The following is a 13,870-nucleotide window of genomic DNA, read 5'->3' as shown; positions in this document are numbered from 1 at the left end:
ACCTTGTATTATAAATTCTGAAAATTAAGCAAAACAGAAACTTACCGGAGTTATAAACAAGAATCCCACCGTTCTGTCCTCCCCAAATTTTGTTGCGCCTAATTTTGGGGTTGCTTCCAGTTCTGTGGATAAGGAAATGCCAAAATGTTTCTTAGAATTTTCTATTCTATAAACTTATATTTAAATCGATATTAAAATGGAAAAATAATTATTATCACTGCACAATTTGGAGTACAATTCAGAAATAATATGGGCGCAAGCAGAGTGAATCTGATATCAGGTCCAGTACTTGGGCTCCTCTTCTACACTCTCATTCTGACCATGTATAAATAAAAATGCTTGAAACATTAACACCCCATATTCATCTGAATGCTATATCATCCACATATTCTGGTCTCCAAGCCCACAGTGAACTGTTCTGGCACATAAAGTATCTGAAGGTTAAGTGTAAATCTGCCCTGAACATTCTCTCATTTTAGTGTTTACACTATGTTTGTGTGCATGCTTAACCCCTTAGCTGAGGAAAACTTTACACACATTTAATCCCCATTAGTTGCAATTCATTCACTTTTCTATGGAAGCTTGGCACTATTTTCTCCCCATAGTTTAAAATCTTTCTTAGAGTAAGTCTAGCTAATCAGAGGAAACAAAAGCCCATTCCAAAAGTGAGAACAATTATTTCTGAATAGGAAAAGCATCTGATTTTCTTGCAAAATGACCAATGAAAACATTCAGCACTAGGAGATTACACTTTTTACAAAATGACAGCATTGTATTTATTTATTTACAGTATTTATATTCCGTCCTTCTCACCTCGAAGGGGACTCAGGGCAGATCACATTACACATATAGGCAAACATTCAATGCCTTAACATAGAACAAAGACAGAAGTCAAACGGAGGCTCCAAGCTGGCCTCGAACTCATGACCTCTTGGTCAGAGTGATTTGTTGCAGCTGGCTGCAGCTGGCTGCTCAACAGCCTGTGCCACAGCCTGGGCATGTGAAAAGTGGTGACAAACATTCTATAAAGCAGGTTTTTACTGTTCTCTGAAAGGAAAAGGGAGGTGGAAAGGCAGTGATGTGCCTCAGAACACTCACTGCAGCATTGATCAAGGTCAGATGAGAATCTATAACATATCCAAAGTGACTAGGCCCTTCTCTACCATTAGTTCATATCTAGGATAAAATCTACTATCATACAATTCCCTCCCAATGAAACATAAAAGAAAGGCAGCCAAATTGAATGGGCACATAAAAATCAACTGCTAGGGTGGGTAGGTAAAAAAACATGCTTTCAATTGGGATATTTGGTTTATACATTAAACTATTTAAATAAGTTAAATAAAGGCATATTTTACCTGATTTGAACCCCTGAGTACATATGGTTATAGATATCATTATCCTCCAGCACTCCATGTCCATTGTCATAGAAATAAACACCAACCTGAGGAAGTAAAAAGGTATTTCATAACAAGTTTCAAAGCATCATGGATGTAATCTACACTGTGATTAGCACCATACCTGTTTACCACTATGTATTCTGTTTCTTCTCAGCACTGGAGTGCTTCCTGTTGTTACCCAGACTCCAGCCAATGTATTACTGTAAACTTCATTTTCTTCAATCACACCTTGGCCTTTTTCATGCTAAAAAGGAAAAAATCAAATAAATACACAAGTGAGGCATATGGAGGTTATCACACTACACTTTAAAGAATTGGCATTCCACTTTCATTCCTGTGGATGCCTTCTGCAAAATTCTGGGGTTTGTAATTTACTGAGGCCCAGGATCCCTCTAGCTGAGAATTCTAAGGCCCCTCACTAAACGGCAAATCCCAGAATTTCATGTGGGATACCAAGTCTTTAACAGTGTAGTGTGATAATCTTAGAATACAGAATTCCAAGCATATGCTCCCTCCTCTCAAAGAGAGGGTCTCAGTCAGCCACTCCAAGCTCCTCTTTGACTTCTCCTCCAGCCCGCTCCATTTCTCTTCATCTTTCCTCCTGAAACTGTCATTCTGTAATTATTTAGCATGCTACATTCCCACTGGTCAATTTGGGTGGCAAGCATTCAATTTATATGTGTTGCTGCTGTTGGTACTATGCAATGACTCACATGCTGAGGAGGCTGTGAGCGCACAACTGCTCTTAACCTTGTTCTGTTGAGCCCCCTCTTTCTGAACATTCTGTGCTTTAGCCCACACACACTCAAGAATGAGCAAAGATGGGCCATCTGCCCATATGAGGAAATGAGGGAGGAAAGGACTGGTCAAATTGAGAGGAAGGACTGAGGAACACAATTTTTACTTCTCTCTATGTATGTGTATGTTTAGGAGGGGCTATGAAAGACTCAAAACCCGCCTTGGGTGAAAATACCATGTAGTTAGCCATCAAGGGGAATGAGGAAGGGGAACCTTGGTGAATAATCCTTTGCAATCTTTGGCCGATGCCGAGTTGAGAGCAGCTCCTTTCTACAACAATAACTAAAAGTTAAAGCAAAGAGATGTGCTTAGCTGAGAAAATATCACGTATTTGATTCAGGGAGACTAGCAGGCCACAAGTTCCTTATCTCTGATATAAGCTATATTTTGAAGCAATTGCAGGATATATTGAGTAGTTCTGCATTCACAGACTATCGTTCAGTGCAGCAAGATCAGGTTTAAAAAATAATTGGATTAAAACTTCTGGCAAGCTTAATGTTTTGCTTTCTGGTATAGTAACTGGAAGGGGCAGAGAAGTAAAATGGGAAAGGACCCAACTCAGTGGGAGGTTGCAGTATTCAAAGGAAAGAGGGACCAAGATCAACCGCCAGTATTTCTAGAGCGACCTGGAACAGCCAAAATTTTAGAGAAGTACTGCCTGTCGACACTGAAAACAAGACCTTTCCTAAACTGGAATTTTGCTCATTAGCTGAAAAGGGTTCCCCATGTTCAAAATGCTCTCTATACCCTTTTTCAGGAGCTCAAAATATAGGAAATAAAAACTGGTGCATGTGCCTTTTGGCAGGTCTTTGCCTGTAACCTTTATGTAAATGAAAGCCTTGCCTACTGATTTTCAAACACGTAAAATGGAATAGAGCCATTCCTCCCCAACCTGATCTGCCTATGTCTGGAATCCACACTTACCACAAGTATCTGGAACAAATCTGGGCTAGGATTTAAAGTATCTATTACATAAGACTATCATTGTTGACTACTATAATTTAATTTGATTAATTGTAATGGAAGAAAAGGAGAGCATACATTTTTCTAAAAATAAAAAAGATTAAACATTCAACATTTCCAAATGTAGAAAAGGGGATCTAGAGAATAATCCCTACCAAAGCTCATGCTAAAACCACATTAAAATGCTTACCACATAAATGCCACCATGTTGGCCATCATGGATCTTGTTGTGTCGAACAATGGGACAGCTGTTAGTTCGAATTTGAATCCCTGCTAATGCATTCCCTGTTAAAAGATGTAAAATATGAGACAGTGTAGCAGAAGGATACAAAGAATATCAAATAAAATGGATCAGATATTCAATTATTTACCATAGATGTCATTTCCTTCAATAAGGCCTCTACCATCACCAAAGATGTAGACTCCTCCTTGATTCCCATTAAAAATTGCATTACCCCTAAGGAACAAAAGCAAGAGAAAATGAAGCTGCATATGTCAGACACAGGCTGTAACACAGGAACAAAATATTTTAAATAAATAAATAAATATTGAAGACATAAAGGCTGAAACTGTAATTCAGAAATCACAGAAATTTAGTCTGAAAACAAAATGAAGTCTGATTTTTTCAAAAAAGCAGCAACTATTACTTCATACTTGCAGGCTATTAAGTGCTTGTTTTCAGATGGTCTCCTTTCTCCTTCTCCAAAAGCTTATATGGTCATAAGTATCAATTGATGAAAACCATCTATAACAAACACTTTAAATTTCGTCAACACACATAATGAGCCAACCAGCATCCCCAAGCAAAAAATAAAAATGATTACCTTATTGTTGGGTCACTATTTGAAGTAATCCATACACCTGCAAAATTGTTTGCATAGATCTTATTTTCTATAAATTGTCCTCTTCCTTTTTCGTGAACATAAATTCCTCCAGTCTGACCATGGTGAATTTCACAACGTACTACAGTGGGGTTGGCATACGCTTTCACTTCAAAACCTGCTATTCTATTTCTGTGTATGTTGCAGCTTTCAAAATAGCCCTGATACAAGGAAGATGAGAAGGGAGGTCGGTTAGTAAAGAAAAAGAAAAAACCAAACAAAAAAACCAACTAGGAATGTAAGTATGAATCATTTTCTTTCCCAACCTTTTTGACAGAAACCTTCAGTGGACAGATACTCATAAAATCTATTATTATTATTATTATTATTATTATTATTATTATTATTATTATTATTATTTCTGTAACACTTTTGATATACATATGAGCCATGGGGCAGTGGTTTGAATACTGGACTATAACTCTTGAAACCAGTTTTTGAATCCCTACTTGGCCGTGGGAGCCCACTGGGTGACCCACTCTCTCAGCCTGAGAAGAAGGCAAAGCAAATCCCCTCTGGACAAATCTTGCTAAAATGTGAAAGAGTCACTCTACGTTGGAAATGTCTTGGAGGCACACAACAATCAGGATGCAGTGTACTTTATATACAGTGCTAAAGGAGACAAACTCTAGGGTTTCTTATTCTAGTAAGGTATTGTTAAACACTTACTTAACTCCAGCAGAAATCTAATTATTCTTCAGCTAAAAACAACTATTGTGTACAATTTTTAAATGTCAGGGCTTAATTCAAAAGGTCCTGTTGAGTTATTAGTCCGGGTAACAACAGAGACTGGATTCAGAAGTTATATTGACATTGACAGCCAAGTATCCCAGAAGTGAATGCAGATCAGAATCAACTAAAACATCTCAACTTCCAGGAACCCCAATGTTTTCTCCTCTAAACCTTATCATGATTATTGAATTCTTATCAAAGTATTCTTAACCTCAATGAAACATTTGAGATCTCTGTTCTTGGCCAATAATGATTTTACTTTAGAAGGCCAGTAAGGTTCACATCCCAGATTGTCAATTTAGAACAAATAGATTTTATGTGGACTCTGACATCAATCAGTTCAAAGCATACAACCTCAGATGGCCTTTCTTGCTGCAGTGCCTTACCTCTTCCACCACACACTGTGATGTACTGTACTGCCAAAAAATGGCATCAACATTGTCCAATGCTTTACAACTATATCAGTGTAGGAACTGAATGGTTTTTGTGGCTTGATTTATGGCAAACACACAGCCACTCAAACCCAGCACTTCGCAACAATACACAGTACATGAAATGCAAAAGTCAACATGACAAGCCATTTTAAACTGACAAACTGTTCAATCTAGGCAACCGTGAAACAGTGCCACCAAGCACTAATGCAAACACTGGAAAAGTGCCACCCTGTAACAAGTGGGCTACATAACTACTAGAGTACTAAGAAGCACAAAAAAATCTTAAGCAATAAGTATGATGAAGAGAGGAATATATTGCTCTCCCTTTTTGAAACCCACTGAAAATAGGTTTGTGCGTAAAGATGGACCAAAGCATCGCAAAAAAAGCTGCCTTATGTTCTTAAATATAATTTGAACATAGCATAGTTGTACAAAAGGCAACTATCAAGAAGTAGTAACAGGTTTTCTAATGAAAGATTTTCTATTTTCAATTCCAAATCTCATAAAAGACCAGAGAGAGAAAATGTGTAAATTGACATCAACACTGGGCTGCGAAACATTGCAATGTTGCCATAACAACAACAACAACAACATATTTAAATATCTCGCCTCCATCTCCCCAAAGAGACTCGGGGCAGCTTACATAGGAACAACAAGCCCGATCCAACAAAAATTAAAACCAAACATACGAGGGCTATCCACAAAGTAGATTACGTTTTGGAATTAAAAATTAACAAAGTATAGGAAAAAATATTTATTATATACAGTTGAAAGCCACACTTAGTCACTTTTCGTAACGATTAATGAGTTTGGAAAGTTCTTACCCTCAGCACTTTCCCACCCTGAAGAGTGTGAGACCCATGCTATTGCAACACTGAAACTCAGCCAGCTGAAGAATGAATGCAAAAGGAAGGGAGGAGCAAGTAAGAACCCCGCTCTCTCGCTTCTTTTGCAAGATCTCAAGAGAGAATCAAAACATTCCGGCTTCCCTTCCCATTCCTGCCAGCTCTCCTCCTATACTTTGTTAATTTTTAATTCCAAAATGTAATCTACTTTACCCTCGTAGATTAAAGCATAACTCAATAAAATCAACAATATTACAACAAGACAATAACATAAAAACAGCATAATCAACAGCCAATAATTTGAGCAATAATGGGTACTGAAATTTGGGGGGGAAGGAATTGTGCAATACGATTTCAGAACAGGGAGGGGACAAAAATGCAAGGGCCAATAATAAATTAGAAGTAAAATAGCACTGTCAGTTTAAAAAGCTAAACCTATAGGAGGAAGGACAAGGATAAAGTGTGGGAACTGCTGGTAGATATAGTTGGGGCCGAATATCTTGTGAACTGCTTAATTGAAAGCACAACAGAACATCCACGTTTTTAGCTCTTTCCCCTTTATAAGTGAATTCACCCCCCACACAAACACACATAAAGAAATAATTAGATCAAATTCTGTTTAGGACTTGAATGGGAGACCACCAGTAAGTACCAGGCGCTGTAAGTTGTATTTCAGAGAAAGGACCTGGGAAAATCACTTCTGTGGTTTCCTTGTATAAGAAAACTAGGAAATTAATGTGGTCATCATGTGACTTGAAAGCACAGACACACAAATGATATTTCAGCAACTGAGAATAGCTAAAATAAATCATGCCCCAATTATAATCTTATTTACGGGCTGCAAAGAATACAAATTATATGAAAACAATATAGATAAAAACATAAGCCATACATAAACACATGCAGCAGATCGACATTAGGACTCAGTTGTTATGTACAGTTTCCACCTAACAATCAGTTCCATTTTTGACCCGTGACAACACTCTTGACATTTAAAAATATTTTCCCTATTTCATGATATTCCATTTGTGGTTATGGGTAAAGCATTTGAATGTTCCTTAAAAACAATGAAATTTTCAATGTAATTTTATGGCAATTGCAAAGATATATGTCTGATAATATACACTAACTCTGAGTGTGTTATGAAAATGAGCAGCATCAATGAAACAGCAGATATTTTTGTCAGAGATTCTAAGCTGGAAACAGGAATTTCACACATTCTCATCCCACAATATGCATATCAGACTGCTGTCACAATTACTGCAGAGTCAGGTTTGGTTATTATCAGATATGAAACTGGAATATATGACAAAATTGAAGGATGACAATCTCCCCATTTCGCTGCAATGACACCACAAGTGGAAAACACTTGAATCAGCCATAAAATCTCATTCAGTTATCAGCAGCCAGAGAACTGCAGTTTTCATTTCATATGAAAGGATTTCATGCCAAAACCTGAGGATTCCTGGACTCACAGACAATAAAATCTGCAGCTGTGTTGGGAGGGGGGCATTAATTGTCTCACAACTGCTGAAGCTCAGCTACACAACTGGCCTTCAAGGAATCTGGTAAACAAACATTTATTTTGTCGTTGAGATCACAACAGCCCAGCAAGTCCTAGCCTCATTTTGGAAAAATTCTGACCCGAAGGTTGGGGCTTGTTTTAATGTTGGGCAAGCAGCCCAATCAAGTCTTTCTGCCAACCAGCTGCAGACCCGAGGACCGTGGCTTAGATCTTAGTTTCCATTAGGAGACGAGTACCCATTTCTCTGCATAGTTTATAGTTAAACGGCACATACAAAGAAAAAAAAACGAAACACCAGCATAAAAATGAGTTTGAAACAGGTTTAAACATCTAATCACAAGAATGGTGAGGATGTGACACTACACTGTAATTGGTATTAAATCAAGCAAGAAAGGAAAGCCACAGATTGGAATAATGAGTCCCTACAAATGTTGGTGGACTGCAATTCCCCTCAAGGCCTAACCAGGATTGCCAAATGTGAAGGATACTGAGAGATTGGTATAACATTCCACCCCAATGTAGGTAACATAATCTAATGCCCATGTCCAAACATCTAATCTCCTAGGACAGTGGTTCTCTACCTGGGATCCCCAGATGTTTTGGCCTTCAACTCCCAGAAATCCTAACAGAACTAGATCTTGTTCTTCATAATCTTCTACAGACATTCTAAATACTCAAATTCTATATATACAAGATAAACCCTCATGCTGGAAGAAGAATAACCCAAACCAGCATTAATATTAACAAAAGCCCACTTTTTCCACAAGTACATATAATGTTAAGTGCACATCATATACAGAGCAATTGCTTCTCAAAAGTAAAAACATGCATTACCATGCCATGGTCAAATGTAAATACACCAACATCACGACCGTGATGAATGTGATTCCGTCTGATGATAGGGTTTCCGTGGTTTTTAACCCAAATCCCAGCTAATGCGTTATTAAAAATCTCATTGTCCTCGTATATCCCCTAAAAGATCAGAGAAGATTGTGGTTTTAGGGTGGGTCAGAAACCTTTATTTTTGCAATGAAAATTATGAAGGATTTTACCTGTGCATGATCTGTAATATAAAGTCCAACATTTTCACAATCACTGATGTTACAATGCTTGATAGTGGGACAGGCTCCTTGGCCACTAACACAAACTGCAGAACCAACTGAAAAAAGGTTTTACACATAAGAAATTTAGATCACTGTATATCTTCAGGAGACACTTACAACTTATGTCATCAGATAGAAATAGAAAGTGGAAGTAACTTGGCTAGTTAAAGTTAATGCTCTAATACAAGGTTTTTAGAACATACTACAAAACCAAGTACTTAATTGATTTAAGTTACCTGTTCTCTATATGGGGAAAACTGTGAGAGGCAATGTATTGTGTGCATACCAGAAAAAGAAAAAAAAATTACCTAAGAGGATCTTGGGGAAAAACCGTACAGAAAAACATTACAGGAGAGCAGTATATAATCATACATTCAATTTTCAGGGACTGGGCAAAAAGGTGGGAACAGAAAGTTCTACCCAAGAAAGGAAAAGATTTTCATTACTTGGCAGTTTCAACCTATAAATGAGCTCAACTTTCATCACTTTTCTATCACCGGAGTAGCAGGCAATGCAAGTCCTAAAAGGATCACAATGACCTAACAGAACACTTGTTAAAAAGAAAAATAATATCAGACAGACTTTATGTCTTAGAAAATAATCTCATCATATGAGAGTTTTAGCAGAGAAAGTACTAACCTGTACAAGTACTCCGAATAATACAGTGGTCTATTATTGGACTGCAATTGACTGTAATCTCTAAGCAATGGTGGGCATTGTGATGTTGTGCAGATTTGTCATCAGGGTTAAACTGAAAGTACATAGAGTAAGAGTCTTCACATGCCATTCCTGTATTTCATTTTAATGTAATTTCAACATACATGCTTGGTCCACATGTTCTTACCCTGATTGTCATATAACCAACGTATGCATCCTCAGACCCCTCCATGAAGACGAAGGTTGAATCTCTTGTATTTTCTATAATGACTTTATCTGCCACTTTCCCAGGAGCTGTGTACAGAATTTATTGTAATTTAAAGCTTAATCATTACAGACTGAAAATACACATTCTATTTCTAACTCTCTTTAAAACACAGCATTTATCATCAGTCCTTCACAACAAAATACTTTAGTGATTCAAGAAAATAGCTCAGGGCTCTTAAGCCTATTAAAGCAATCTATCTCAGAATAAACCTGAGCTCATAAGGAAAAAGGTTGTTCTTCTTAGTTCGACATTCATAACAGGTTTCTAGTTAAAAGCAGCAGAATATATTATAAAATGTCATTTGTAGTTCATGCTCAAAACATTTGCTATAACTTTACTTGTATATAGGACAAACTGAACAAGGGATGCCATAATTGTACAGCAAGTATGAATAGTCTGACACCATGAACGTTTTGTACTTTATCAAACTGATGTATATGAAAATTAACAGTTTCTATTGGGAGTTTTATAGCAGTTCAACATATTGCCTGCTTAAGATACTGGATTTGTCCTTCATAATATGGAGAAGCAACAGGAAAAAAGGTTTGTGGTAGTGCTGCTCCCTTCCCAACTTATAAGTGTCTGAAATAAATGCCAGGTTTATTGAGGAAATTACACAACATGCTATTTCAGGGTTACTAACATTCAATTAATCACAGGGTATGTTTAGTCAAAAATATCTGTCAGTGAAAAAGCAACCCACGTGTGATATTTTCAAGAAGTCAGTAGGGGGAGCACAATGCCGCAATTCAACATTTTTACTCTGATTTCAGTTGCATACGTGCATGCTAAGTGTCAGAATGAAACAGAATAGAAACAACCCACTGGGTTTAGTACAGAATCCATACAGCAATATAGCATATATTCTGTGTAGTTTTAGAAGCTGTATTCTAAAAAACAAGGAAGCAGCATCTTTACAAACACTAACTTCTGTAAGCAAAGACCAATGAATGGGGGTTAAAATTTCTCTTTGCTGCCACTTGCATTATGTCCAACGATTCAGACTCCAGTTGCCATGGATTTCAGTGTGCATATGTGTTTACATACATGAATGCAATAGATGTAAATGCAGACACACAAAAATAAGATGGGCTGTATGGGATAATCAGTGAAAAACACACTGCATTTCTTTGTTACTTCATATAGTAAGAACGCATGACACCACCATATAGTGAGTAACCTGAGTTTCCTTCCTAAACCTCTAGGATCTTTGGCTGTCAGACATGATTGGGCCTAGTTAGTATATAGATATGAAAACACCGGGGGCTTGGTATTCCCGGGTTCTGCATTCACTGATTTCATCCAACCACATCCCAAAAATATTTGTGTGGGAAATAAAAATCCTCAAACCTTGATTTGTGCCACGCATCAAGCACTATACTGATGTGTAGGCATACCTTGCTGTAGTCTCCTGCTATTTTACAGATTCTCTCCAGGACTCATTTGAGTTGCTTGCCATTTTACTACACCACTGTATATAATAACAATTGAACAGCCACACGTTTTTGGGATCCACAGTGATCCTGAAAACAAACCGTAGTGGATGCCAAGAATGGACTGTATTTTCTACATCGTATAGCAGGGGCATTCGGGGGTGACAATTATATGTTCGTACTCTCTAACTATCCCTCAAGCTGAATAAAATGTCAAGAACATATGGCCATGGCAAAAAACCAAAGCAGAACAGCCATATGAGTAGCACTTCAAATTTAAACAACCAGTTTTACAGTTTCCATGTGCCACTCCTAAAGGTAATCATTATGAAACTGTCTATTATCTCTTTTGACAAACTCAGTCAGAAAAGGTTTCGTACAATTTAGTGTATGATATCTCACTTTTCTGAGATATCAAGTTTATTCACTATAAAGCCACAACGAACTTTCCACTTTATAATGACCCTTCTAAAGTTTAATGAGTAGTATCCATTTGCTTTTAAAATTGTATTGGTTTTGCCCTAAAAATAATTTGCCATTTCACATTTAATTTTTTTATTATACACCATCCTTCAAGAAATATATCCAGCACACAATGCACATATACATAAAAACAAAAAATACAAAATAAAAGCATTAAGTATCTTTGATTAAAACTATGGGGAAAGTAAGATCTTCCTGATGCCCAAAAAGACTTTAATTTTAGCAAAAAGTCACTGTTTCCATCAAGACAATTTCTTCCAGACAATTCTCTCTACCAGAGCTTTACAAACTGTGCATCACAAACACATTTGTGCGTAGGTGTGTCACATGAACGTAATAAAAAACCCGAGTCTACATGAAATAAGCAATAAATCATACATTTAAAAATATAAATGAAAGGTTTTAATGAGATATGTTGGGTTCTTATATATTTCATTATTAAAATGTATGTGTTTGTCCATATCTTTTATAAGGGGTTGGCTTAACCTTCGGTTTGCTAGTAAAACTGAATTACTGTGTCATGAAATAATGCATGTGTAAAATGTGTGTCACCTACATGACATGTTTGGAAAGCTCTTCTCCAGGCAGTGACCACCTGGTCCCACATCAGAAAAGGAAGGGGGATTGTGTGGAGATTGCAACGATTAGCCCAAGAGAAAACAATCTTTGAGAAGGTAATGAAACTAAGCATCAGCTCTTCAGGTTTTTCTCAGTGTGTGATTTTTTCCAGGCAAAAATGTGTTATTAATAATTGGCCAAAGTTATTTTCAAGGAGGTAAATATATTAATCTGTTCCAATATATAAAGAAGGGAAGTAACGGTTTTGTGGCATTAGTGTTTGCAATCTATGCAGGCTGGATTTGCTATAATCCTAAGCAGTCTTCAAACATAACACAATGCACCATGGCAGGGAGGCTACAACAGGTTGCTAGAGCAAATGGAATTTTGTTGAGGCTTCCAATGACAACATCAGATTTATAATCCATACCAGAATGGAGACATGATGGGAAAAGAGTGCAAGAGGTTGGACCCTCCCCTCCTAACTTGTCAGAGATAAGCTTAAAATGTACTTTTTCATTGTGGAAAAGAAATAAAATCAGAACAAGAGCTAGGAAAATGAAAACATGAAACTGTGAAGTCTAAAGAAGTTTTGGTTTTCTAAAGATAAACTCCACTATACTTTTAATCTCTAAAAATATACTGTAAAAAATCATAGAGAAATCTCAAATATGTGCACTGCGTGAGCTTTATATTTCATCATCAAATTACTTTCACTCTAAGCACTATCTTTAATAGTATAAACTATGTTATTGACACAAAATGTTTTTGGTGAGATAGAATGTGGTTGAGAGTCTGCCTAAAGAGGTAAATTTAAAAGTATTCTGTAGGCAGGTTATAAAAGAAGCAATGCAGGGACATCCACTTGTCAAATGACTGCAAATCAATTAAAGAAGAAACATCCTAAAACCTTTTTTTTAAAAGGTTTAAGAGGCCACATAGCTAGATGCCAATATGTGTCCAGGATCAAAATACATATTCACCTTATACTGTATATTCAAGTGAAAAAAAATCTGAAATAAAGCGAAGGATGAAACTATACAATCCCTAGTTGAAAAAAGGCAACTGACTTTAAAAAGTCAAAATCACCAATAGGAATAAAGTAAATAATTTAAAAAGGAATGCCTAACAACACTACACTCTTCCAACTAACATTATCATATGTTAACATTACCAGACCACAAAAACGCTTACAAGAATCCATCAGTCCATTTCAAGATAGCTAAGATGCTACAGATAGAATATTCAGAACACTGGGCAGATGAATTAAACAACCCAAAGAAAGAAAAATATCGTCTGAAGTTATCCTTTTGAAGTAGTTCCAACACATGCACTCAACAATGAAAATATTAACTAATAAATAAATATAATAGGAAAATATTCAGGCAGACTGCATGATTCAGAACGATCAGATGTTAGTCTGTTATTGTTAATTTCAATTTACATACATTCAATATACAAAAGGAAGAAAGAGGCCAGTAAAGAAGGAAGTCCACTGTGCCCTTTTTTCCTGGCCATTCCATTCCATTCCATTAAGTCCTTTCACTTAAAGGACCCATAACCTTCAAGCAGGTAATTGCAATGGTAGAAATTGTGTAGTATGGCCAAGGACCGAAATTCCTGAACTCTTACAAGTAACTAACAACAATGTATCAACATTTGAAACAGAATTTTGTGGCAGAAAAAATATTTTTTAAAACTAAGTATTTGATGCACAACTTTTAAAAAGAGGGTTTTCTTTTCTTTATTACTTTAAACTACAACACTTCTTTCCAATCACCACAATCAAT

General features: G+C 36.6%; 1 protein-coding gene across 2 annotated transcripts in view; it reads right to left on the bottom strand.

The window, feature by feature from the left end:
* Positions 1 to 13,870, bottom strand: part of fbxo11 (F-box protein 11) — an 86,526-nt gene that overhangs the window by 8,303 nt on the left and 64,353 nt on the right. For both annotated transcript variants that reach the window (XM_008102708.3, XM_008102709.3), the window contains 10 exons: positions 9,526 to 9,632; positions 9,321 to 9,432; positions 8,631 to 8,737; positions 8,413 to 8,550; positions 3,986 to 4,203; positions 3,533 to 3,618; positions 3,352 to 3,446; positions 1,522 to 1,644; positions 1,359 to 1,444; positions 46 to 122 (listed from right to left, as the gene is read on the bottom strand). In XM_008102708.3, coding sequence (XP_008100915.2) covers positions 46 to 122; positions 1,359 to 1,444; positions 1,522 to 1,644; positions 3,352 to 3,446; positions 3,533 to 3,618; positions 3,986 to 4,203; positions 8,413 to 8,550; positions 8,631 to 8,737; positions 9,321 to 9,432; positions 9,526 to 9,632 — 1,149 coding nt within the window. The remainder of the gene's footprint in view (positions 1 to 45; positions 123 to 1,358; positions 1,445 to 1,521; positions 1,645 to 3,351; positions 3,447 to 3,532; positions 3,619 to 3,985; positions 4,204 to 8,412; positions 8,551 to 8,630; positions 8,738 to 9,320; positions 9,433 to 9,525; positions 9,633 to 13,870) is intronic.

Source organism: Anolis carolinensis, chromosome 1, assembly GCF_035594765.1.
Source record: "Anolis carolinensis isolate JA03-04 chromosome 1, rAnoCar3.1.pri, whole genome shotgun sequence".
NCBI classification, from domain to species: domain Eukaryota; kingdom Metazoa; phylum Chordata; class Lepidosauria; order Squamata; family Dactyloidae; genus Anolis; species Anolis carolinensis.
The sequence above is the reverse complement of the archived record's forward strand: the minus strand, read 5'-3'. Positions and strand labels throughout refer to the sequence as shown.